This window comes from Trachemys scripta, chromosome 13, assembly GCF_013100865.1.
Source record: "Trachemys scripta elegans isolate TJP31775 chromosome 13, CAS_Tse_1.0, whole genome shotgun sequence".
NCBI classification, from domain to species: domain Eukaryota; kingdom Metazoa; phylum Chordata; order Testudines; family Emydidae; genus Trachemys; species Trachemys scripta.
Window position 1 is genome coordinate 19,962,758 of NC_048310.1, and position 27,950 is coordinate 19,990,707.

The following is a 27,950-nucleotide window of genomic DNA, read 5'->3' on the forward strand; positions in this document are numbered from 1 at the left end:
TTGGCTTAAGAATGGCTTATTTTGGTTTAGCTTAAACCAATTTCTAACTGACAAAACTGAAATAAGAATATTTTCACCAGTTTAAAACACTGAACTTAAACCAGTGCAACTTTCTTGTGTAGATGAGACTCAATCTAGATAAGAGTAACATGAGGCTGCCTGGATGGGATGACGCAACTGGAAGAAACATTTGATTCAGGCCATCCATCTGCCTTTTTGGCCAGGATTTGCAACAGGGGGTTCTAGTTAAGAGTTCCGGCTGCTACCAGCTCTGGTGGCTGCTACTGCCACATCAGGATATAAATATTGTTTAAAAAGTTAACTGCTTAAATGATTAAAATTATATCATTTAACTGGTTAACTGATTAAAGGGAGAGGGTTGGGGCTGCTCTAGCCAGCCCAGGTTGGGGGGTTAAAGCTTAGGCTGGGTTAACGGTAAGTCTAGTGCTTACCAGTTAACTGTTTAATATTTTACACCCCTACTGCCAAGTCAGGTTTTTTACATCTGTGGATGATTAGAGGGTTGCACCCATTTCTTTCAGATGTGGATCTTGCAACAATCATCTAGCACCTGTCACTTCAAGATTAGATGACTGCAACACATTCTAAAGAGGCTAAGTCTTAAAATCCATTCCAAAACTGCAGCTAATCCAGAACTCAGCAGCCTGCTTGTTATCAGTATTTCTCTTTGTGAGCATAGTAACCTCAGGCTCTATGGCCTGGAAGGGCTCACACAGATTTTGATGTACAAAATCCTAAGTGGCCTGAGACCAACCCCTCTAAGAGGCTGGCTTTCTCTCTGTAATATACTGTCACAGTTGAGGTCAGTAGACATGCCCAAGTTGGAACCCCTTTAATGAGAGAGAAAGTTGATAGATACCTGAGCCATTGGAATTTGTTTCCTGTGTTGGTACATAACTACATATTTGTTAACACTCAGGGTGTGCCACAAGGCCCAACTTTTCTCCCTCAACTATAAGGAGCCAGGTAGGGATGGACAGCAGTGCTGTGGACCTTTGGTGAGGATTTTGTGGAGTGTTTAATTGGTTAGATTTATATTTGATTCGATCTCAGGATATGAGATGCGTTTATTTCTAAATGATTGCGATGGGTGACAAGAACATTGGATGGACACTATTACTGCACTGTAAAAAAAATCCAACTAAATAAAGCTCAGAAGCAAAGTACAGCTCAACATAAATATGGCAAAATCTGGACCATACTGAATATGCGTTTCCTGTCAGGCGTGCACTGAAAAAGCCATTATTAGTTTGGCCAGCACTGCTCACTCCTTTAACCATCTGTCCCACTCACAGCATAAGTAAATATAGACTGTAAGCTCCCTGGGGCAGAGACTATCTTGAGTGTTTATATGTGGAATCACCGTCTAGGAGTCCTTAGGTACTACTGCAGTATAAATAACTTGTGTCTATTTATCTTTCACCTTATTGCAATCTTAGCAGTTACTTTTAATGAACAGATGAATTCAATGTGATATTAAATTGATGGCATCCCTTTCTGTGGAAAAAAGGTTTACCTGTTTAACATCATGAACTATGGTATTTTATAGCAACTTTGGCCCCAATTCTGCATACTCTTATTCATATGCTTGAAGTTCAACATGTGTTGCATGTATATAGTATTGGGACTATTTTTCTTTGCATGTTAGCTATTTAGAGTTCAGTTTTGCATAAGCTGTCATCCAATGTGAACTTTCACCAAAGCCAATGGGAGTTGAAGCAATTAAATTACTGTAAGAAACGGAGTAGACAGGCGTATAACATTTAATAAGTGGCCTTTAATCCAATGACATGCAACACTGAAGACAAAGGATAGTACATACTTCAAAGGGCAACACATGCCACAAAAAAACAAACAAACACACACATTTTCCAAACCTTTTACATTATTTGGATTACACAGGAAGCTATTTTTCCTCTTAGTCTAATAGGGAAAAAATTCTCCGTCATTTAATTTATATTATTTAAACAAGATTTTCAAGAGATGTAGTTCATACGAAAACTATAGCAAAATACATTTGTATTTTAAAGCAGATAGTACACGCTGAAAGAGACCAACCTCAATTTTCTACTTGCATAAATTCATTTTCAAGACCCATGTTCTGTGTTCAGAGAACCCCATATGAAACAAACCACCACCACACCTGGCAAGTCCCATCACAGAGGCTTTCTTCTCACTGTGTGCACTAAAATCTATGGACTCCAGACATCCCCCACGCTGCCTAAAGCCCTCTATTCTCTCACACATCACAAATATAGGTACCCTTCATATAGCCCAAGGATTCTGCTACACTTGGGGTACGTCTATACTACCTGCCGAATCAGCAGGTAGCGATCAATCTATCGGGGATCGATTTATTGCATCTTAGTGTAGACGCAATAAGTCGATCCCCGATCGCTCTGCCATCGACTCCGGAACTCCACCACGGCGAGAGGCGGAGTAGACGGGGGAGCGGCGGCTGTCGATCCTGCGCCACGAGGATGCGAAGTAAGTGATTCTAAATCGATCTAAGATACGTCAACTTCAGCTACACTATTCTTGTAGCTGAACTTGCGTATCTTAGATCAATCCCCCCACCCGTGTAGACCAGGCCTTGGTGTTGTTTTCCTCTTCTCCTGTAACTAAACTATCGTATGTAAAGTAAATAAGGCTTTTAAAATGTTTAAGAAGCTTCATTTAAAACTAAATTAAAATGCAGAGCCCCCCAGACTGGTGGCCAGGACCCTTGCAGTGCAAGTGCCACCAAAAACCACCACCACACCTCGCGTGCCATAAGTTGCCTACCCCTGATCTACAGGATCCCCTTCTAAAGATCTCAACCCTTTCTCCCCACCCTCACCCATTCAGCAATGCTGTGAAGTTCTGTATCAAAGGTATTTAGGATCCCCTCCTATATAGTCCAGGATACAGGCCCCTAAGCCTTTTGTCCCTTTAAGCTTTAGCTAACGCCCTGATGGAATACTTAGTGCAGATGTACAGGCTTCCCTTATGCATATCATTGATACTATCCCCCCAATCTTCCTTGTGCTCTTATCCTGGACTCTTCGTTCACAATATACAGGTCCACTTAATAGCCAATTCCCTCTGCCTTCTCCCTAATTCAGGGCCAGCCCCACAAAACTGTAGGCTTCCTCAGAGTAGAGAATCCCTGCTCCGTTTCTCACCAAACACCAGTTTTGCCTCACTAGCGCACAATACAAAAACTCACCGAGTTCCTGCACCACCTTTGCCACGGCCCCTCACCCAGCCCCAACTCCACGGTGAAATTATTGGTCCCAGTGACCCCACAGCGCATCTCCCTTTCTCGGCTTCCCCCATAGCCTCAGTCCGGGCCAGCTCTACAGAGAGCTCTGCCAACAGCGGGCAGGAGCCCTCGTAGCAGCTTTTGAATCTGATTCCCTGACTGCCCCCCCCTCCACTCCTACCTCCGCCACTGGGGGCGCTGCACCGCCAGGGAACGAGGCTGCAGCGCCCCCCAGGCCCCTGCTCCACTTCCCTCGCCCGCCCCTCACCTCTGGCCAGGGCCACTGTGGAGTCCCGGTCCTTTCATCGCGTAAAGCGGGCCGCCGCTCCGCTCCCTCATTAGCCAGCGCCACGGTGGAGCTCTAGGTGGCTCGTCTCCCCCCACCCGTAGCGGGCCAGAATCCCGAGGCCGCGGCCGTCCGCTCGCCATCCCCCGCGCCCCTTACCCTTGGCCAGCGCCACGGTGGAGTTTTCGGTGTCGATGGTGTACAGGATCCCTTCATAGCGGATCTCGGCCTTGGAGATGAGGCTGATCTTGCTGCCGATGTAGGGCGTCCCCCCGCTCATGGCGCCGGCTCCCCGGACAGGGACCCCCTTTGCCGAGCGCTCCTGAGGCCGGACACGGGCGGCTAAGCGAACCCCCTCACGGCCCGAGCCGGCACTCCACTGCTCTAAGTTTAGGCGCGAGCGCGTGTTGACTACTCAGCGACCGCTCCCCCCACGCAGGCCCTTCAGCACAACCCCCGTCGAAGGCAGTCCAAAGCTACCAACATGGCCGCCGCTGCCTTCATCTTCCCTCAGAGCCGCCCCCTCTCCGTCCCAGGCCGCGAAATGGATGCCGGGAACAGAGCGATCTCGCGATAGCCGCGGCCTCACAGGTGCGGGGGGGAGGGAGAAGAGGGGCTGGAGAGAGGAAAGTGGGACAGAGAGGAAAGGTTTCATGGAGAGGTGTAATGAACGGATTGTGCTTATAAAGTGTGGAGTCCGCCATGCATTAGACTGTAAATACACCTTTCTGTGCACACATCGCATGTGTCCTACTGCACAGGCTGCATCGCACTTTGTTTGAGTGGCCTCGAATGACATCATTTGCAATTTCATTTCACTTGCATCACTCCTGAGCGTGTTTGTCCACCACGCTGGAGGCGTGTCACACGTTGGCTTTTAGCCCATGGGAAAAAAACAACATGTGAAATACTTTGGCTTTGCTGAGAAACAAGGCCCGGGCCACGAAATGCCACTCTCTCACACACACATCTTAATAAGCAATCGCCATTTAGGCCCCAGGCCTGCAGTCAATATTCACGCTGGAATTCTGCTTGGGCACCTGGGTGGGGCTAAATGGTTCTCATTTAGGGTAACCAGACAGCAAGTATGAAAAATTGGGACAGTGGGTGGGGGTAATAGGAGCCTATGTAAGAAAAAGACTCCAAAACCAGGATTGTCCCTATAAAATCGGGACATCTGTTCCCCCTATTCTCATTCCAGGATTAGGGCCTTGGTTCTCTCACATATGATGTGTTAACCTGAACAAGTTAAAAGGAAACACCAACCAGTCTGTTCAACATGAACATTTTAAAGTACTTTTCCATGTTTATAAACTTTGAAATGTATTTGAAAATAAAGTTTACAGTGAAAGGAATAACTATTACATAAAACAAGTTCAACATATACACAAATCATATGGGCTTCATTACAAGTCTGTTTTAGATGTCTGGCTAATTTTATGAAGTGCAGACCTAAGGACCAATTCTGTAAACACTTATGCATGTGCTTAACTTTACCTATGTGAATAAGCACTTTGACATCAGTGTGACTGCTTGGGTGACTAAAATTAAGAATGTGCATAAATGTTTCTAGGTTTGGGCCCACATTTAGTACAATAAGATGTAGCTTACATGTATATATTATATTGTCATAAAAAGGATAAAGTGGATCAGTTAAACGGAGGCAGAAAATCTAAGTTAATGTTTTACAGATTACCCACTCACACATATACTTTAAATCTTTAATTAAAACTGGTTCCTTTTTTAAGCTCTAAAAATTTATAGCATAAATTGTGATTTGCAACCCTCTGTATAGACACTGCTTTAAGAATGGCTTATTTTGGTTTAGTTTAACCCAATTTCTAAGGGGTTGTCTACACACTGTTTTTGTACTGCTTTAACTATATTGGTTTAGATGCAGATGTAGTTAGTGGTACAAACTAGTTTGGCTGCAGTTATACTGATATAAACATGCTTTTAGTAGTATAGCTTATTCTACATGTTAAGTTATACCAGTATAAGCAGCTTAATAATGGTATTACTGTATGCACACACTGTATTGTACTGATTTAAAAACACTGATATGAAATCATGCCCCTAAGTGAAATAATTCAGTATAAAAATAAATCAGTATAAAAACTGTGGTTAAACCAGGCCTAATTGATTTAACTATACTGAAACAAGTCTGGTTTAAACTGAAATAAGAGTGTCCACAAGAGCCTTTTGCACCAGTTTAATTAAATCCATTTAAAATCACACCTTTAGTTAAACAAGAGTAAGAAAACAGATGGTGCCTTATGTCTTATCTACATGTCTCATGCTCTTACCTGCTGTTTATTAATTTACCATTCACCCATGACATATTTGTTCGTTTCCCCCAACACATTTATCAGTTCTCTTCACCCACTTCATCAATTCTCTCTCATGAAAATGCCAGTATTCTCTCTAGCTCCATCAAATCCTCCTGTTATTAGCAGTAGCCACCTCAGCATCTCTCCCAGTTGGGCCTCTTCTCCTCGCTGCTTCACTTGTAGTATTATGGTGTTATGACCTACAGCAGGGCTTGACATTTTTCCATTAGTGCTGCTCAGATATTTGTCCTCTATTGAAAGGACAAATATTTCCATTCCTATGCTTGGAAAGTGGACTGCCTCACCCAGACAAGAACCCTTCCCAGATTAAAAAATGTCTATATAAAATATTAATTGCATTATTTTTTCCCTGTGAAGAAAAGGCTAATACCTGCCTCCTTTCAACATAAACTGTCACAAAATCCCTCACCTCCTTCCAACACACACACACCTCCTATGAACTTTTTGATAAAGGCCCTGATCCTACAAACACCTATGAACGTGCCGAAAGTCGGTGGGACTGCTAGGCTGGCAGTTGAACTTTGGCTGGCTTCACAAGATCTATCAGAGTAGGGCTCACCTTATAGATCAACTTGGTGTGAATTGAAAAATAAGGATATTCCCATTCCCAAAGAAAAATCTTTCTTAAAAAAATAAAATTGAAAGTTTGTTTGAAAGGAGTACAAAACACAAAAGGAATGGTCAGTCTGGTAGGGAAGAGTCCTGGTTCCATTAAGGAAGAAATGGTGTATTCTTATTTGGGCCTTAGAAAAAGGGGGGATTTCTATACTCCTCAAAAAGAGAGAAATTAGAGCTTTTGGGTCTAACCTCAGTTACTCTGTTCCTTGACTTGGGGCAGAAATGGAGGGGGAGGAAAGGTGGCTTTCCTGGTGCATTCCTGACTCCCTCTATTCTGAGGCCATTGAGGGGGCCTGCTTTAGAGCTATTTTAACTTTCATGCTCTACTTCTTAAGGCCCCTTTTGAAATAGCTGTACTGTAGTGTGCTCCAGCTGTAGCCTCCTTTGTATCCCTGACATGTCCCCCATCCGTAGGGGCTGGGAACATGGTTCAGCTATTATATTAGGTCAGTTCTATGATGGCTACAAAGGCCCCCTGAACAAGGGGGATCTCAGGCAGCCATGGTTTACCCATTTGAAGTCCCTTTATGTGGTCAGAGTGGTGTAATGGTAAGGGGTTGTACTGTAACCTAGAATCAGGCTCGTTCTTTTTCCTCTTTGAAAGTCTGCTGTTTACACCAGTGGAGAGGCAGAATACATCCTGTGAGCCCTACAATGGAATTTCTTACGTTTATAAACAATAAAATGTGACTTGTTTTCTAGGTATTCTATTAATTTGAGGGTGAGGTTGGGTAAAAAAAATTTTCTAACAGTAATAGAGTGCATACTAAAGTACTGAATTTGCCAGTTGGGGATCACTGCATAATCTGCCTAATTAAAAAAGGGATGTCAGACTCATTCTGTGGAGAGGGATGAATTCTATTTTTAGTGAGGGCTTGTGGGCTGGGGTGTATATTTGGGACTCTATGCTATCCTCAAACCACAGCAGAACTCCCTCTAACATGGGGGAAGGTTTAAATAAACATAAGGTTTGAATACTGGCCTTTAAGTAGTAAACTACAAAAGTTAACTAAACTTTTGATTATCACTCTTTATTTTGTTAAAGTTAAAATATATTTCTGTGATGACTGCTATTTTTACCTTCTTTTCCTATCCTCCTGAAAGAAAAACTATTAATCTTTCAGCATTCAGAGTCTACAAAGAAAAAATGCCCTGCCTTTTAGCTCATTTCATAGCAAGTGGATAACTTATTTGAGAGTTGGAAGACATCCTGATGCAACTAGTGCTTAGTTTTCCAGCACATAAAGGATTCTGACTGAGAACATGACATAAAATCTTCCTCTGTCGTGGCACAGCAGAGCCAAAGAAGAGAGAGACTTAAGTGCTAGAGCTCTGCCTTCCTTCTGTTGGTGATGCATGTCCTCACCAGAAGTGCTTCTACCAACTTGAGGGACAGTGCTGTGAACTCTAAACCTGGCTCACAGCTGGGGCTTTCACCCTGGGTGAGTTGGGGGCTCCAGCTGGGAGCCTGGCCACCATTGGGGCCCTCAGCACCACACAGAGCTCACTGCCAGGAGCCTGGCTGCCCCTGGCTCCTTGCTGCCCCCCATCTTGGGGAGCCCCAGGGGGCAGCTGGGCTCCCAGTGGGGAGTCATGAGTCTGGAGCATTGTGAGGAGTGGGGAGTCGAGAGCCCAAGCAATAGCTGGATGCACAGCTGGCGCCCTCCACCTCTCCAGGGGTGACAGCCCCAGCTCTGAGCAGAGCTTGGGGTTCACAGTAGGGAACCTACCCACCTTTCTTGTCCATTTCAGAGCTCCAGTGGAGCTGTGAAACTGACAAGAATGACAGCAAACAGCCAATGTAAGTAAAGCAGTGTCTACACAGACATGAGCCCCATGCCTCTCATGGAGGTGGAGTTATGTCAGAGCAATAGGGCACTTACACGGGCTGCAGCAAGGCTGTAATTAGATAGACATATGCTGCCTTACATGGACCTAACTTTGTAGTGTAGACCAGGTGCTTTGGGCAGGGCCATGAATGAGGTGGCCTAGCTGGTGAGATGCGCTGCTCATCTTGGCGGCAGACGCAAGCCCCCAGCTGTTGGGGTGACACCATAGAGGGCCACAGGAATTGGCAGATGGAGAGTGCAACCACAGTGACCAGAAGCTGCCTACAGGTAAACCCCCGGTGACCCACACAGGAGAGCAGAAGAGGCAGGCAGCAAGTGAGAGCGAGAGGAGCCCCAGGCTGCAGCACAAAGCGACTCGCCCTCCCTCCCTCAGCCAGGCTCGGCCCCTCTAAGCGAGAGGAGGAGGCCGACCCCTCCCAGAATGCCTCGCGCGCGGCGGAAGCCGGGCGCGCCTGCGAGCTGAGCGGCCGGCTCCCAGCTCGGCGCAAGATGGCGGCGGGCGCCTCGGACCCCCTGGAAGAGATGCTGCTTTTCTCCGAAGAGGTGGATGAGAAGGCGGTCAGCGACCTGGTGGGCTCCCTGGAATCACAGCTGGCCGGCGGGAGGGGCTCTGCCGAGGGCCCCCCCCCCTAACAGCAGCCCCCCATCCCACCAGCAGCAAGAGCACCAGGGGAGCCTGGTGGAGGGCGGCAGCCCAGTCCAGCAACAGCAGCAAGGGCATCCTGCTCCTCCTCATTTCCCCGGGGCAGGGGAGACCGCCAGGTGTCCAAGTGCCGTGGGCAGCCCACTCCCAGCCCAGGGGGCACCCCCAGCCTTGTCCCCCTCAGCGGCGGCGGCCGGGAGGGGAGCGAGTGTAAACAGTAGTAGCATGCAGCAATCACATGGAGCAGCTCCTTGCAGCAGCAACCCGAGTGCACCTGCTGCCCCTGTCCCACTGCAATCCGCTGCCCCACCTCCGCCTGTCGGCGCCCCAGCCCAGCCTGTCAGCAACCACGTGGATGCCAATGCCGCTGCTCCCGCTGTTGGCAGTGGTGCCCGGGAAGTGGAGAGTCCCAGACATGGGTGTAGTCCTCCTGCAGCAGCCGCTGGTGCGGTGAACAGTGTGTTGCTGCTTAACTCCGAGGCCGCCACTGCTGGAGGGTCGCCTGAGGCTGCCGGTGCTGTCACTCCAGTAGCAGCAGCCGCAGCAAGTCGGGAACTTGCAAAGGCGGTAATGCTGAGTAGTACAGCTGCTGCTCCGCCTCCTGCTCTCTCTCTTCTCCAGAGACCAGCACTGCATTCTGTTCCTCCCGCGGCACACAGTGGGAATGGCACTTCCTCCAGCGCTCCTGTGGTTGTCACTCAGAGTCTAAAGGCTGGTTGTGCCCCAGCAGCAATAACACAGGTTGTCAACCATCAGAATCCGGCTGTCAGCCACAGCAAACCAGACTCCTCCACAGCACAGACTAAACTCCTCACACACAATCCTGCAGTAAATGCACTCAGTAACTCTACCAGTTCTGTTCCTACAATGAACCTTGTCACCCATCCAGCCCAAAGTTCAGTAGCCAACTGTGCCCCTGTAGTGTCCAGCCCGATCACCCTCACTGCTATATCTAAACCCACAGTTAATATTATAGGGCCACCTGGCTCTGCAGTTGGTGTAGCCAAATCAGCCACGGCTGTACCTGTCGTCTCTGCAGTCCCCCAGTCGCTGTCACCCAGGCCTGCAGTGGGCACTGCTCAGAGAATAGTTGCACCACAATTGATTGTTAGACCGCCTCAGCAGACTACAATCCAGTTGCCTCCAGGTTTTACTATACCACCTGGTAAGTGGAAATTACAGGCTTGTTAATCTCTGCTAACCCGTTTTCCTCATTGTGATTTTTCAAAGTTGTGGCTGTGCTACAATTCAAGTACAGAACTATCAAATAAATGTGTGGTACACCAGTAATCACGTTTTTAAAATGAATTCTGTTCTAATAAACACATTGATATTACTAAAAATATTATTTAATCAATTTAAAATTTGTGGTGGCTAATTTAAAAAAATGTGATGGTTCTTGGGGAGAATTATTTGCTTTGTTAAAGGAAAATGTTAATCATGGTAAGTTATTTAAAAACTGCAGTAAAATAAAACAAAACACTTAACTTTATTTTAGAAGTTGCTGATTTATAGATAGGTGTTCTATCTAGTTGTAGATATAAATTTTGTTACATTTTCTTTACTACTGCTGACGCTGGGAAAAGTTCTCTACATTCAAAAAGTGTCTGTCCTGATGTGGCTAATTGAATAATCTAATGTAATGCTTTCAATCTCAATACATATATTGTGCTGTGCACCATAGTATCTGGGCCTCTCCCCACATAAGTAGGAGTCACCTCTAATTCCAAAGTAACACTTTCATCCCACTCCCTCTGCTCTTAATGATGATTTCTTAATTATTTAGTCTTGTTGATACTTTGTTAGTAGTATCTGGCTTTGTTTTCTAAAAATACTAGTTCAGTAAGGTTGACCATAACCAAAACATTAGCCATATATCCTCATGCCAACAATTCCTGATTTAAATGGCTATTTTATTGTCAGTTTAACATTTTGAAGGGTGTCCAATGTTGTTTTGTCATGCTTGAGTACCAGTGGTGCAAATAGAGCACAAGTCTTCGCCTCTGAAATTTGGTGATTTATTCAAATGAAGTTTAATTGTTTTTCTTATGCAAATAAAGATTCTTCATCCATTAATACATTGTATGATCTGAATTGTTTTTCTTGTCTCAGAATTCCTTAAAGTGTTTGATATCAGCAAATGAAGTTTATAGACTGGTATGCTTGCTGTGTGTGAATAAAGATTTGTCTTTACTGCAGTGTTTTAAATAGTTGTGAAGTTGACCACAGGTTATTAAACTCCTGACATATTTTTGTAGAATGCTACTGTATAGATCAGGCAAATTCTTATGACTTTATGAAGATCTCATTTAATTTGGAACAGATATCAAGCTGCTTTTAGAAAGTGAAAAGTGTAATTATGTAGATAGTATATTAGCACACTTTGCTATTGTTTCCTGTACTAAGTCATGTATGTCATAACTTACCATCAATTTCAGAAGTTGAATGCTATCATTGCTTTGTTCTACTGTTTGGTTGTTAAACAGAAGAGGAAAATAATACTCTTGAAAACAAACATTTTATAGATTTTAGAAAATATTGTTCTAAGAAGTTAGTAGCATGCAAACTTATAAGTGTTTTTACTCTATAGAACTACTTGCCAGTAAATCAGTTCACGTTACTTAAATTTGAATATAAAAGTCATAGGCAAGTGTTCTCAGGGGATAAGATGGAGAGAAAATGAAAATATCTATAGTTCGACTGCAAAAGTAATGGACAGCTCTTTACTGGTTTTAAAATAGTGCAGTTTTCATAGAGGAAACTTGTGTTGAAAGCTGAAACTTTAAAAAAATATTCTTTTTTGAGTAGGTCTTCTTAAATTATATCACAAGCTCTTAAAGTCAGCTTCCTGTTTACCTGACTGGCAGTAAAGCTGAATAATAGCCCATAATATTAGATACTTCAGATGTGCATATGTTTTTTAAGCATAGATCAATCAAACTAAATATAACAATGTCCTGAACCTTAATTAATCGCATTCATTTTAAAAAGCAAATTGTCATATATGAACATTTATACCCTCATAGCAGTAAATATTTCTACAACTTGAATAACAAACTTATTCATGCATCACAATTACTTTGACTGTCCCATTCAAATATATCCTATTGAAAAATAAGTCTTACAACAGCAAAACAAAAATTCCTATGGAACAAATAGATTGTGATTTTGGGAAGTGCCCATAGGTCCATGTCCTGTAATTAAACTCTGTGAAGTATATTGTATGATCAGGCTGTTAGGTGTAAACTTTCAGAAAAATTTGCATGGATCTGTGCATACTGTTGTGGTGGCTGAATGAACAAATGTCTAATTACATGTCTTAACTGGTCATTTGCATGTACAGTTACCACAACTGTTCAGTTAAATACGGTAATGGTGTGTTCGAATTAGTTGTGCATTTTATACAATGGTGCTGTGGGAAAGACCTCACAACAAATAGGGAAAATCAAATATAGTGAAATTAATTGTAGAAATAGGTTTGTCAAATATGCAAAATAATTAAAAATAATCTTTTCAGTTTGCTTTTTTCATTATAGTAAGTATATGTAGTGTTCTAACAATACTAGGCAAAATAAGTTAAGTGGAAGTCTGATTAAGTTGACAGTGTCCCTTTAAATGGATGATTTTGTTATATTTTAGTAGTAAATACCAGAAGAAAACACTCAGTTCTAGTTCTTCACCTGCTTTTGTAGTTTAGTCTGTATCTTCCTCTTTGAACTTCCCTACTTGGTGGTATGAAGTGTAGGGACCAGTCACAGCCCAGCTACTTCAGATCTGCTTCTCAGTTAATTCCATCGTATGTAGGGAAGATTAGCAAGTGTTTTCTAGGTGTCTCCCCATAAGGTTAATTCACATAAAGAGAAACTACAGAACTTACAAGGATTATACTTGAGCTCAGAGTTTATATGTGTAATCAGATAAATACATGGCTATTAAATCATGTGATGCATCCATGCCACATTCCTTAAAAAAGTGTAATCCCTAACTATGCTTTTAATTTTACTCATATACATTAAGTATACACAAAGCAGTTTTGGCTCTGATTTGTTCTTATGAGTTATATAGTTTAATTTTTAACTCATGAAAATTAAATGTTTCAGACTGCTTGCAATTGCATATTATATTATTAATAAGTTGTTAATTGAACTAGAACATTAAATTTTAATTGTTTACAAACACATAGCAAAAAGGGTTATTTTCAAAATTAAAATGAGCTCATCTGGTTTGCAAAATAAGTGAATTTTTGGTTTTTATCATCCTATTTTATTTATTTATTGCAATATAGGAACAATTATGGTTAACAGTGTTAAGTCAAAAATTAACAGACTAATAAACTGAAAATGCAGCCTGTGCATTAGATTTTGGCCTAGGATATAGGCTCTGCACTTGCAAACACTTATGCACACGCTTAACTTCGTGCATTCAGTGAGACTTTGTCTTCAGTGGGACTACTTGTGGGACATACATTTAAGATGAATGTAAGTCTTTGCAAGATTGGGGGCCTTAGTTTATAAAAATAAAACCGGACAGGGCCGAGGAGGTTCAGCAGTGGACAAAGGCAAGTGATGTGATGTGGGAGGGACAGAAAAGTTGGAGTCTGGTTTAGATTCCCAGGACTGGAGCTAGCTAAAGTGCAGGGCTAAGACAAATGAGACATCTGTGGGACTCTGTATTGGCACAAGTGTCTCTGCCAGTAGATCCCATTGCTGGATCAGGATTTAAGAATTAAATGCAACTCTCCCCCCGGATGCTCTGTTACTGTCTCTAATTATACCTCTAAATTTTTTCACCTTCTTATATACTCAGGTAACCAATTGTTACATTTGTACTGTTCAAATGTAACCAAAATTGTTAAAGCTGTATTTTTAATTGTTTTTCTGCTGATTTTCCCTTATGAAATATCTGATTTTATACTGTAATAAACATGTCAGTAATGATGTACGGTGAATGAAGAAGGGAAAATGTTAAGCTACTGCATGTCAATTCTATTCATAGTACTTACTATTATTTTGATCATTTTCATTAGGTATGGTCTTGGTGCGCACAGAAGCTGGACAGCTTGTAATGGTACCTCAGCAGGTTTTAGCCCAAGCTCAAGTGCAAGCTCAAGTACAAACACAGGGGCAAGGTCCTGCCAGCATCTCACCCAGGCTTTCAGTGCCCACAAGTGGTCCAGTTTTTCGTTTAACAACAACCCAGGTACATTTTTTCATGCTTGTGATTATCATTTTTCTTTATGATCTACCGTTTTTTCTATCACAAACATTATAAAGCCGGGCTTCTTTGCAAACTTGTTCACGTAAACCATTTTTGGACTGAAAACAAATTACAGAGGAGGGAAATATTGTACCTCACCTTTAGCCAAAGTATGGCTTAGTTCCAGGGGTCCAGGAAATTTCTCTGTGTGTCTACATTTCAGGAGTCCCATATTATAGCTTCTGTTAAGGCCACTTTGGGCTGTGAGTCCAACAGACCTCATAAAGTAAGCAGGATCAAGCTTGGTCAGAACTTGTTTGGAGATCTCCGAGGAAATCATACATGCTGCTAATTCAATAGGTGACTCTCTTCCTTCTGAGTCAGTACTGATCTAAATCCTCAGCATGGTATTTGGGGGTACTGTGCTGTTAAGATTATTTTTTCAAATAAAATGGACAACAGGTGTCCTGCCCTCTTGTAGTCATTAAATGTTGTTCTACATTATTCAAGAGTAAGGGTGGTAATTTGCATGTTGCATTAAGATTTCAAGTTGGGTGATTGCGTTTTGTGTACCTGAATTTCTCTATTAAATTAAGTTGACTACGGTATCCTTTCCTGCCCCATAATATTCTGTAGAGTTTGATGTTAAAAAGTTACTGTATTTCCACACAGAGGTACTAAGATTAATATTAAGTTTCTGATGAGTTTGTAAAGTGCTTTGCAATCCTTCTAGCTAAAAACCCCAAAATCTATATTAATGCAAGTAATTATCATTTAACTAAGTGATGGTACTTCAGGGAGGTTATTCAGCTTTGGCTACTTTGAACTATTAAACTAGAGATCAATATTTCTGAGCATTGTTATTGCGCAGCTCAGCCCTAGTAATGCTCTTCTGATTTGTGAGGGCAGAGGTAAGATTGCTTTGGTAAGTACTTATGAGTACTATGACTGAGAGTAACCGTGAGCTGCTGTGCTAATGCAATAGCACCCCCTTTGGTCAGAATTAACTTGTTCTGGGAAGGCAGTCAGTCAGCTCCTCTTAACTGAGTTTCTATGATAGTCCTATTCTGGGCTATGCAGGGTGTTAGTTTCAGTCCTGCTGAGGTGTATGGGTTTCCCTTGTACTTGGTAGGATCAGCTGGTTCCTCAGGGGGTCTCGAAACCCCTTTTGTTCTTAAGTCTCTGTTGTAGGATCGGTAGAGGAACCCAGGCCCACCCACTCCACTGGGTTCCAGCTCTGGGCCCTTAAACAAGACAGACCAAATAAGGCCTCAACAACAACTCCTGCTGTGCCCTGAGCGCTTTTCTATCTCCCTTGGTTCTGTAGTCTTCTCCAGCCTGTACATCAGTGGTACCCAAACTTTTTCTGTCATGGCCCCCCCCCCCTTACCAGTAATGAAATCTGTCCGTGCCGCCCCTCCATTACTGCAGAGGAGCTTGGGCTGAAGGCAGAACTGGGGGCTGAACTGGGAATGTGGCAGGGGATGGAATTAGAGGTAGAGCTGGCCTGGGGTTGGAGAGGGAATGAGGGCAGAGCTGGGCTGGAGGTGGAGTGAAGCTGGGGCTGGAGCTGGGCTGGAAGCAGAGCAGGGCTGGGTGGCACTCCCTCCCACCCCCTGTGCAGGCTGGCCTGGGCCCCGCTTCATGTTCCTCCAAATGTTCTTCCACGCCCTCCTAGGGAGACGTATCCCACAGTTTTGGGACTACTGCTATACGTCCAGTCATCCCTTTTCTCGAGTGTTGTCTCTCGGCAGCTTCTCACCAGCTTGCTGGCAGGACTTTCGTTCTCCAGCCTGCTTGCTCCTTTATTAGCCATCCGACATTATAAGATTGTATATTTAGACATATCCTATGTAAAGTTATAGAGAAAATGATTTACATGGGAGCACAGCTTTTGAACACAATACTACAGATAAGATATTAACAGTCGGAGGGAGTTGAGAAAAGATAAAAACTTGTAAGGAACTGTTAAGAGGACTGAGCATGTCTAATATGACCGTTTGAGGAGATGATCACGAGCATGAGGATGACAAGACTGTTAAAGAGTAGTCTTCGGAATTATGTGGAATACTGGGGGTGGAAGGTTGGAAAAAGTCATTAAGGAAAAAAGATTCTGTGGCTTTGTGGGAGGCTTCTCTGAAATAGGCCTAAGCACAGTGTTGCCATGCTGCTTTGGGTTTTGTGTAGATAGGATGTAATTCGTTGTATTGAAGAGGCACATAATCATAAGTGCAGCGGATCTCAGACTTTTCCAGACAGACTACGGAAGCGGTGTGGGCCAAGGGATGTGCTGGCTGCTGCTTCCCGCAGCCCCCATTGGCCTGGAGCGGCGAATCGCAGCCAGTGGGAGCTGCGATTGGCCGAACCTGTGGACGCTGCAGATAAACAAACCATCCCAGCCTGCCAGCGGCTTTCCCCGATGGGCCGCGTGCCAAAGGTTGCCGATCCCTGTCCTAGAAGTTGTTGTGATTTCAACATTTTAGAGTGGCAGTACTGGAACAATAGGATTGTTGCTAGTTAGGGATTCATGTGCATTGAGACAACAGTATGATATCTGCCTAGACTGTCATATTGGTCTGTTTCATGAGCACCACATTTATTTACTCTTATCAATTAATAAAGGCAGTGAAATGATTAAAGCAGTCTTTGGGAGGCTTGAATTTAATTATTCTGGAAATAGCGGATAATTTTTTCTCTTCTGCTGCCAGTGACTTTTATTTGTATATATTTGGTCCAGAAAATATGTTTTAAAACATTTGACTAGAACCATTTTTTTAAAGCCAGAAAACAGTGAATGCCTTAAATAATAAAGGCTTTACTACATAAGAACTACACTTGTATTTGATTCTTATAGAAGACTTATTTCCTGAGGCTGTTGAACTCATTGCTTTTCTGGAGGAAATGTTTAATGACAAATATTGTGCTAAGCTTTTAGAAATGGCTGCGTCTTCAGGTTTGGTTTTTTTTTTAATGTTTTTCGTTTGAATAATGATGATTGATCAAGGAGAGGAATCTAATTCAAGAAGTACAGCAAATAATGTATACTGAAAACAAAATTGTCTTCCAGCAATTCTATAATGGACAGTTTTTTTTTTCCTGTTCCAGAATATGGTTCTGACTTATCAGAAAGCTGGAGCCACCCCCCTCCACTGCCCCAGCGAAAATCTGTAAGGGTACGGGAAATATTTTCTGTGCGGATGTTGTTAGGCCTGTAAAGTAAAATCTCCAGGAGTCCTGTTCTTCTCAGTCATTCAAACCGAGACAAATTGCACTAATCATTGGCTCAGAACAGTTTGAATGTACACATATGTTGTCTTGGACTAACCAGAAGAACAACACAAGACAGACAAATGTAACAAAAATAATGCCGCATTGCTGCTTAATTTAGTTTCAACTTCTGCCTAGATCCTTTAATCAGTTACATACATATCTCTCCATCATGCTGATGCAGATGAGTATCATTATCTTTGCACCAGATATTAAAATATCTCGGTCATTATGTATACCTTGAATCTGTAATTTAAGGTATTCTCTTTAGATTATATTTTAGAATGTTGTTTTTTTTAAGTGCATAGAATTTTGTGATCTTCTATTTACTGGTCATCAAGGCTGAGTCTTACTCTGAGAAAACAGTGGATGTTTTGACTTTGGCTGTCAGACAGTTTAGCCTCCTTGCTCCTATGTAACCAAGTGCTGAAAATAGTTGTCCTGCTGCTAAGGTCCTACAGTCTGTGTAAGAGAGGCTTTGACCTTCTTATTCTCGTGGTAAATATGATAGACCCTTTTTTATAAGTGGGACATTTGTTTTCTATTCAAATCTGAGGAGAGATGGTTGGAGGACTGTCATATTTAACACCCAAAGTCAAATGTGGCTGTTTACTCAGTTTTTCCGTTAAGGCTTGAAACCATTTTCAGAGTCATATTTGTAACACAATTTGTTATTACACCTTAAATAATCATAAACTGTGTTAAGAAACTATATTATAAATTACCTAGCTCAGTGGTGGTGAGGCAACACCACTATAGTTAAGGTTGCATCGCAACTTTTGTTTAAAGATCAACCTTTCTAAGTCCTCTAAAATCAACATGCTTAGATTCCTTTTTAATTTGGTGTGCAGGGCAGGGTCATTGACCCAAATTTGGGGTCATATGAGCCAGGGGTTGAAGAGATAAAAGCTCTGAAACAAAAAGCCATTATTCAAAAAGTTTCTAAGTGGGTTTTTTGTGCTGATCTAGAGATCAAAGTATTGATGTGATGTAGGTCAAAATGGTTTCAATCTGTAGAATTTTACCCAAGGTAGTGTATGGCACCCACTAAATCTTTGTGGATTCAAGTTGAGAATGATATTTAAAAACATGGACACTTGTTTGCTTTTGTAGATGTGTAGTTTAGACTGATTACTGTGCACATGTATCAGTAAAGAAACAGTGAGAGAGTTTCTAGGCAGCCACTTTATGCTTGCTTGTATAGTTCAAGGTTTTGTGCCAACACCGTTGCCCAGATGAAAACCTGACCACTGAATTTTCTAGTCAGAACCTTTGTACACCCCTAAAAGTTTTAATAACTCAGGGTGCTTAAGCCAAGTTGTCTCAGTTATAATATAACATGTATTTATTTTATGGTGCGGTTTACTGTGAATACAGTAGAATAGCCAGCATCTGGTCTAACCAAAGTTTTTATTATATTGGATGAGGAGGAGCCGGAGACAGAAGACTGTGTGTGTGTGTGTGTGTGTGTGTGTGTGTGTGTGTGCGGAGGAGGGGAAGGTGGCAGTGGCAGCAAGCCTTGGATTGGTTATTTGAAAAAATCTGTATTTTACTAGCCCCTGGGGGATTGTTGGAGCAAGTGGGTATTTCCTGATCTCAGGGCAGATTTAATGTAGTGTTTCCAAAATGCATAGCATGGAGGTTTGGAACTGGACTGCTGAGGGGAAAAATGTGTGCTGCCAGGGTTGCTAGTCTGTGGATTCTGTGTGATTCCTGGATCATGAGGTTGCAGAAGTTCGTGAGAGAGCAAGGGAGTACACCATGACACAGGGATTGCTGACTACAGGCTGATTTGAATGGAGAGAGGTGGCCTGCGTTGGCATCATATTTTGCCCATTCTGCAGCGTCTAACTGATGACTTAAGCTCAGGTTGTGTTCTTCCAAACGCTGTGGTAATTCACTTGCATGCAAATGATCTGGGCCTTATTCCTTGTGTGTATACCTCATAGATGTATGAGAGCAGATTTGGACTGCATCACAGATTTGTGCCCAGGAGCTATGATAATTTTCTCTGATTTCTCTGAGCATCTTAATAATTGCTACAGCAGCAATATGAAAGTTATTAATAACTTTTGGAAGAACATTAATCAGGAAATTAGAGGGTTAATCACTGACCAGACTATACATACTGTATCTCATAGAAACATTAGCAGCTCTGACACCTCAGTTTCCTGGAGATGGGGTGCATCTATTGGATGGGGGCCAGAGTATCTTTCTCTCAAACATAAAACTCAGTATTTCGAACAGAAATCCTGTCTGTGATTTCGCTTGCTGGCCCCTCCACAAGCTCAATCCTCCAACCATTCTGAAACATGATCAGGAGCACCCCTTCCCTCTAACATAGTTGATCTTTGCTTCAGGCACTGCATGTGAGTTGGGTTATAGAAGGGGGAAGTAAGGACAATAGAAACATTCGTATACCAGGGAGTGGAGACTGCAGGGACAGGCATTCCCTGCTTGGGGTGGAGTGGGATGGGGCCTGGGTACAGTAGTGGGCAGGAGGCAAGGTTGGAGGTGGGAACACAGTGAATGGGTTAGGGGCATGGCTGGGGAAGTGTGCCAAAGCAGGGCTAGTGGGGCACAGCTTTGTGTGCATATGGGGAGGGGCGGGGTGTGTATGTGTCTGACTCAATATGCCAGTTGTGGGACATGAGAAGTACAACTACCTAAATGACTACCAGCTCCTACCAACAACATATCTTTTCTGATTAAAAACACAAGGAAATTCAATAGCAATAAACTACATTAATGTAGATTTAAGGTTGCTTGTTGGTATTTCATAACTTCCAAGAATGTTGAGCTGAACAAAACTCAAACATCTGAAAACCAGAAAATGCACAGTTAAGGTTGCCCATGCGAACCTAACTCTGCTCTCTTTCAGCAATGTCCCAATATGCTCTATTAACATTTATACCTTTACTCAGCCAGCTCCACAGCTGCTGAAATATACAAGCTTTTCACTTCTTTCACAGCCCAGTCACTCTCACCCACAGGATTCCACCTAACACTATTAAAGGACGAAGAGGAGGAAAAAGGGGTTGCCCTTGCCACCTTCCCTCTCTCCTCTTCAAGCAATGCCTCAGTATGCACATACTCACACTGGCCCATGGCATAAGAAGATTCAGGAGATTCCAGGCCCTGGTGTACACTCACACACTTAGCCAAAGCCCGAGAAAAAAATACCACACATACACAAGTTAAGATTCACTTCAGAGACTTTTACAGCTCACTTACACTTACTCATAGGATACTGTCTCTGTCTGCACTTTCACTTAACCATCACTAAAGCATTACAGTCCTCTCATATTCCACTTCACTGCTGACAGTATCCTTTATAACAAAAGCCCTATGCCCTGCTATTGACATCACCTACACAATTCTGCATAGAAGGGATGCATACTGGATCCTGCAGGTATATATGCAACATTGCCCTTTGCTCACACATGAGAAGGTGGAAAATATAGGTCACATGTCACAATCATAGCTTTGTCACACATATCAAAGTAATCTGTAGATCTAACAAACACATTTGTACCCCCAACCGCTGCCTCCACCATTGAGTACAGCTACATCTGACACCAACTACACTCACTTTACCTGGAGTGCATGCAGATAATAAATGCTTAGACTGTGCTCATATCCGCTCACTAATGACAGTACTTTTCGTAATAAAACCTCTGGGCCTTACTGATTATATAACATACACAATTCTGCATAGAAATGATACATACAGGATTCTGAAGATACATATGCGTCTCTTCCCTTTGCTCACACACAATGGAGGGTGCAAAACATAGATCTCATGTCATAATCACAGCTCTGTCACTCACCTCGAAGTAATCCACACACGTCTTTGTTTCGCAAATACACCTTTACCAAGCAGTCCCAACTGCTGCCTCCACCATTTAGTGTAGGTACATCCAATGCACTGACTGCACCTGGAGTGTATGCAAATAATTCCCATTGGCTATAGGGAAGTAGAGGGAAGGTGCCATGGGCTACTCCCCCCCCCCCCTTTGTCCTTTAATAGTGTAAGGTGGAATCCTGTGGGTGAGAATGAATGGCTTTTAAAAAGAGGAGCTTGTACATTTCAGCATGTGTGTCTTAATAGGGATATTTGGGTATTGCTGAAAGAGGGCAGAATAAAGATGGCTAGGAACCATTTCCTGGTTTTCAGAAGTTAGTTTTGCTCAATTTAGTGCTCTGCAAAGGGATGACATACCACCAGGCAACCTTAACTCTGTGTCAATGTAGTTTTTGCTATTGAATAAAAGCACAGCATTGGCTAACATGAATGTTTCAGAGAAAAAATATCTTCACACTGGACAAGGGAAATTGTCCTATAATTATACCAGGCTACAACAATGTTTGAAAATTGCTATCCGGCACAGTTAGTGGTATCATTTGGGGTGTTCCATAATCTCAACATGCTCTTACCTTTGATGTGTAGGAAAATGAAGAATAACAACGTAAGAACAGCCATACTGCGTCAGACCAATGGTCTGTCTAGCCCAGTATCTTGTCTTCCAACAGGATTAGTGCCACATGCTTCAGAGGGAATGGACAGAACAGAGCAATTATCAAGGGATCCATCCCCTGTCGTCCAGTCCCAGCTTCTGGCAGTCAGTGGTTTAGGGACACCCTGAGACGTAGTGTTGTGTCACTGACCATCTTAGCTAAAAGCCATTGATGGACCTATTGTTCATGAATTTATCTAATTCTTTTTTGAATGCAGTTACACTTTTGACCTTCATAGCACAGTGTGGCAATGAGTTCCACAGTTGATTGGGCATTGTGTGAAGAAAGTGCTTCCTTTTGTATGTTTTAAACCTGCTGCATATTAATTTCATTGGGTGACCCCCTGATTCTTGTGTTATGTGAAGGGGTAAGTAACTCTTCCCTATTCATTTTCTTCACAGCATCCAGGATTTTATAGATCGCTATCATATCCCACCTTAGTTGTCTCTTTTCTAAGCTGAACAGTCTGTCTTTTTAATATTTCCTCATATTGGAAGCTGTTCCATAGCCCTTTTGTGTACCTTTTCCAATTCTAATGTATCTTTTTTGAGAAGTGGTACCAGAATTATACACAGTATTAAAGGTCTGAGAATACCATGGATTTACATAGTGGCATTATATTTTCTGTCTTCTTATCTATCCCTTTTCTAATGGTTCCTAACATTTCGTTACCTTTTTTGATTTCAAGTGTACATTGAGCAGATGTTTGCTGAGAACTATCCACAATTGACTCCAAGATCTCTTTCTTGAGTGACGAGCTAATTTAGACCCAATCATTTTTTATGTCTAGTTGGGGTTATGTTTTCCAATGTGCACTATGGGTACTCTGCACCACTTAGGACTAAATCAAGAATTGCCTCCCCCTTTGTGAGTTCCAGGACTAGCGGCTCCAAAAAAGCAGTCAGTAATGTTCTAGAAATTTTATCTTTGCATCCTGTCCGGAGGTCACATGTATCCATTCAATATGTGGATATTTGAAATCCCCCATTGTTACTGGGTTTTCTGTTTTGTAGCTTCTCTCATCCCCCTGAGCATTTCCCAGTCACTGTCACCATCTTGATCAGGTGGTCAGTAGTATAGTCCTACAGCTATACTCTTCTTATTCAAGCATGGAATTTCTATTCATAGAGATTTTGTGGTACAGTTTCATTCATTTAAGAGTTTTACTATATTTGACTCTGCTTTCTTTCGCATACAGTGGCCCTCCACCCCCAACCAATGCAACCTTCTCTGTCATTCCTGTATATTTGGTACCTTGGTATTACCATGTCCCATTGATTATCATCATTCCACCAAGTTTCTGTGATTCCTATTATATTAATATTCTCATTTTATACCAGGCATTCAAGTTCACCCATCTTTGTAGTTAGACTTCTAGCATCTGTATACAAGCACTTATAAAAGTTGTCAATATTTAGTTGATACAGTCTTTACGTAATCCCCTACTATTTTTTCCCCAGGACCTGTGTCTCATTCAGTGCATAAATTGAACATACAAAGGGCAGAATTAAGGTTGCACAGGCAACCATACATCTTGCATTTCCTAAAATTTGAGTGCTTGACTTTGCAACTAAATAACTTTTGTTTAACATTTTTGTATGTAATAAAGAATAGACCATGCCACAGAACATTGAAATATTATTTGACTCACTTGTCAGTTTTGTGGATGGAGGGAATGCAGTAAACATAATACAGCAATATTTTAATACAGCTTTTATAACAGTCTTGCATGAAATTCACACAGAAGTTAGACAAATGCCTTTTGAAAAGAATACTTTGGCATCTTTTAGCCTTGGATTCCCTCCTTGGCTCTTCCATTGATGTGTGACCTTGTGCTAGACAGTTAACTTCCCCTGCCTCAGTTTACCATTGTGTAAAATGGGAATAATATCTACCTTTATAGATGGTGTGAGTGACTGTGTGGAAGAGAAGTTGAGTGAAGGACTATACAGTCTCTGTAGCACTGTAATCTGTGCCTGTGTTTCCTAGCAGAAGTCTGGAAAACTGCTCCAGGAGGAGCTATACTGTCAGCGGGAGAGGATCAACAGAGCAACAGTAACCCTTGTAGGATGGCACACATCTCTGGGTCAATTTAGTGCCAAGCTAGGAAAGATCATGGAGGACAAGAATAAATTACAGAAGGATGTGCAGCATATAAATAAATGAGTTCAAATCAGTACAATAAGATTTAATTAAAATAAAATTCAGAATCTCAAGATTGCAGAATGCTATATCGAAAGCTGTGATTCAGAGAAAGATGCATACAATGTGTTTACATTGGAAATGTAGTCATCTTGTGAACATAAATTGCCACTTATTTCAATACTTTATTTCAATTAAAAAAAAATAGGTAAATCTTGAATAGGTGCAGTTACATTTCTAATCTTTCCTCATGGGTAAATTCTAAGATTTTATTGCATTGCTGAAACATTTCATATATTAGAAAGTAAATAGTTTTTCTTTCATTAAACAATTATTGTAGTTTAATATAATTTTAATTTAAATCTGATTTTAAGATTATGGAAAAATGATTATTTTATATTAACTGCAGTTTTTAGCACACTTATAGTAACATATTACAGGGAAATTTAATATTTCTGAACATGAACATAGATTGTTGTATGTTCCTGTCACTAGGGGGAGTCTGTCTTCTCTTTTCTTGATTATATTTCTCCTATAAGTGTTTCTCTCTTACTGTATCCTTATGGAAATTTATTGTTGTTTTGTGGACCTTATCTGCATCATGGAGGTGATGCCCTTTGGGGAGAATGACATCTGATCTGATTGTAATAAGAGTGCTTTGTGCCTTATTTATATTATTGGAGAATATAACTAGAGAAAAAGCTCTCTAATGAAACTGGAAAAGCACTTGGCATATTTAAATAAATACCTTGTCATAACAGCTGTACAATATTTTACTCTCTTTATTCCATGTTTCTGTATAAATTTGATGCAATTCTTCCTATGTTCTGTGATTGAGCATTGTGATATTTGGTTATTTTAACAGTGTTCTTATGTTATGGAATTTTCAAATCCTGTGGGTTGTAGTTTTGATACGCAGTTTTTATAAAGTGAGAAAGCACAATCTGTAATGCCATGAAGTTTTAGTTTCATTACTGCTCCATTTTGAAATCATAGATGTCAATTATGGGAAAATAAACCAAGAGTATTGATATTTTATTTACCAAGTAAATTACTTGAATTATTATAATCTTCAAAGAGTCTTTAAAAGTATGTTATGCCTACTGCTTTCCAGCCTTTGAAATAACATTGGAGAAAGCAGCACTGTACTTGGTTTTGAAGTACTATACTTGTGAAATTTTAAAAAGTAGGTAGGTGCTGCCATCTAGTTTTTCATTGATAGCTTTCTTTTGTCTGTTTACATTTTCAGTTTTTGTAGTTCAGAGCTTTGTTTGTTTCTGAATGCTTTAAGCCAAATTTCCTGCTCTTTGTTTGTGTTTCTTATTAGTCAGACTGCTGCTACCTGCATAAATAAAAAGTAAAAAATAATGGTACTTTCAGTAATCTGAAACTGGTGGTAAAATTACAGTTCCAGTGTATACCAGTGAAATAGAAATGTGAGTTGTAGATTTAAAAAAAATAATCTTATATGCAGTATTAGACCCTGATTCTATAGATGTTTTACCCATATATGTAATCTCTTTAAATGCAAACATACCTTAATGTTAATGTCGCGTTTAATGAACTGCCTTTGTATCAGTGAAACTTAACATAGAACTAAAACTGTCAGCAAGGATCTGAAGAGTCTTCGCTGTTAATTCTTTGTGATGTTTGCCCTGCATGTGACATTGTTGACCAAATATTCCCACAGAAAACTTGATCATCATTGATCAGCCTGATGCTTTTCCGGAGTTGGTTAAATCTTATTTTAGTCATCACTTTTGAGAATTAAATTTCTAATAGCCTTAATGTACTTTCAGATAACACTAGGTGCCGTGTAGTCAAATGTTAATGTGTTCATACCTTCTCTTTGCAGAGCATTTTGAATTGTTATGGCTTATCTTTACAGACAAGAGCACTCCCAATCCTATAATTTAGTTTCAGGAAGAGTTAACCTAACACATATCCAGTGTTTTTCCACAGTGAGTAACTGGATCTTTTTTTCAAGTTGTCTCTCTTCATTTATGTTATTTAAAGAAATACTTGTCCATGTTAATAGGTCCCAAAATATACCTATTTTAAAGTGTCACTTACCTTCTGTTCTCCCTAACAATTAAAAAAAATATTCCTAGAGTATTTGGATATGCCCGGGAGAAGGAAATTTAGCCTTGTTTGAATGCTGAAAGGTAAGCTGCCAGCATGTGAGGAAATATTAGTACTAGATATGTAGGTGGGAGGCCAATAGATATAGTGGAGGAGGGTTGACTGTGCTTTTTTTCTGTGAGGTCTGGGCTAGAGTTGACCATCTTTCTGCCTTTTGTTCACCTTGGATATATAATTATTCTATAAGAAAAATTTAACCACTGGTACATGTAAATTCTACTATTTATGTACTTGGAATATTCTTACATAGCAATTTAAACATACATAGGATATTACACACACACACACACACACACACACACACACACACACACTACATTAAAATAACATTCTTAAGGTTCTAAATAAAAAGTTAAGAAATGCTAGAATTAAGGTTTCCTGTGTAACCTTAATTAAATCCCCTTGTGCATATATGTGTTATGATAGTCTTTAGTTATGTGATCACATACTGTTTTTTCCATAGGACTCCAACCTCATTCAGTACACTGGAGGGATTGTGCTCACTTAATGAGCAGTTCAATATTTTGTTTTATGGTCATTGTTCAGTATGTGAAACCAGGTTGTATTTATAGCACACTATATAAACCGTGCTCTGAAGACAGAGTTACTAATTTCCTCAGGGTTTTCTGTGGTACATAACGCTATAGTATCTGAATGCTTCACAAACTGTAATGAATTGATTTTCACAACACTCTGTGAATTGAAGGTGGTGGTATTATCCCCATTTTACAGATGGTGAACTGAGTCACAGCGAGATTCAGATAAAAATTATCCATTAATTTTAGATGCCCAATTTGAGACACTCAGGACCTGATTTTTCTTAGTAATTAGCATTATATAGCACTTTATATTTTCATTACACAACTCCCATTGAATTCAGTTGCAGCTGTGATCACTCAGCACATCTGCAAATGTAACCATAGGGTCTCAAGTCAGGCACTCATAAAATGAGGAACATACAGTTAGTGACCAATTGTGAAGAAATTGGGTTAAGTCAGTGGTTCTCAACTGGCAGCCCGCAGGCTGCTTGCGGTCCAGTCAGCTGTGGCCCACGTGACATTTTCAGGCCCATACAGGTAGTATATATATTGTTATGGATGCAGCCCACAGAGAGCCCACAATGGTAAATAGGTTGAGAACCACTGGGTTAAATGACTTGACTAGTATCACAAAATAAACTCGCTAGCAGAGGCAAGGATAGAATTCAGTTCTCCAGGGCAACATTCAACTGTCTTAACTATGAAACCATCCTTTCTCTTCCTGCAGTCCCCTGTCTCATTCACTACTACGCGTTGCCACTTCTGCAACAAATGAAGCAAGGGTCCCTCAGACAAATGTCTCCTTCACTATACAACCCCAGATCATCCCCAGAACAGATTTATCTGGCACTGATGAGGCAGGGGTCCTAAGGCAAGAAAAATAGTATGAGATCATATAATTGCAGACTGTTTCATAGTGTATATGCACAAAGGGTTCAAATTAAGGATGCACAGACAATGTTAATTCTGTCATTTCCTAACTTGAATGTGTGACTTTGCACCTTTAGTAATGTTCTTTTAACATAGTTATTTTTGTGTAATTTCCTAGGTTTTTCAAAAAACAAACTGAAAGAACAGAAGTTTCATCATGTACCATCATATCGATACCCACATGAATCATCAGCAGGATTGGA

The 27,950-nt window shown here is 41.4% G+C and overlaps 2 protein-coding genes across 5 annotated transcripts in view; one reads left to right on the forward strand and one right to left on the reverse strand.

Annotated features, from left to right (window-relative positions):
• LSM14A (LSM14A mRNA processing body assembly factor) overlaps positions 1-4,085 on the reverse strand; it is a 33,320-nt gene extending 29,235 nt beyond the window's left edge. For 3 of the 4 annotated variants that reach the window (XM_034788283.1, XM_034788280.1, XM_034788282.1), the window contains exon 1: positions 3,711-4,085. In XM_034788283.1, coding sequence (XP_034644174.1) covers positions 3,711-3,831 — 121 coding nt within the window. In that variant the 5' untranslated portion in view covers positions 3,832-4,085. The remainder of the gene's footprint in view (positions 1-3,710) is intronic. The other variant, XM_034788279.1, reaches the window with a different exon arrangement.
• Positions 4,086-8,812: 4,727 nt separating this feature from the next.
• LOC117886407 (transcription initiation factor TFIID subunit 4-like) overlaps positions 8,813-27,950 on the forward strand; it is a 209,123-nt gene continuing 189,985 nt past the window's right edge. The window contains 3 exon segments of the mRNA XM_034788161.1: positions 8,813-8,991; positions 8,993-10,178; positions 14,040-14,212. Coding sequence (XP_034644052.1) covers positions 8,860-8,991; positions 8,993-10,178; positions 14,040-14,212 — 1,491 coding nt within the window. The 5' untranslated portion in view covers positions 8,813-8,859.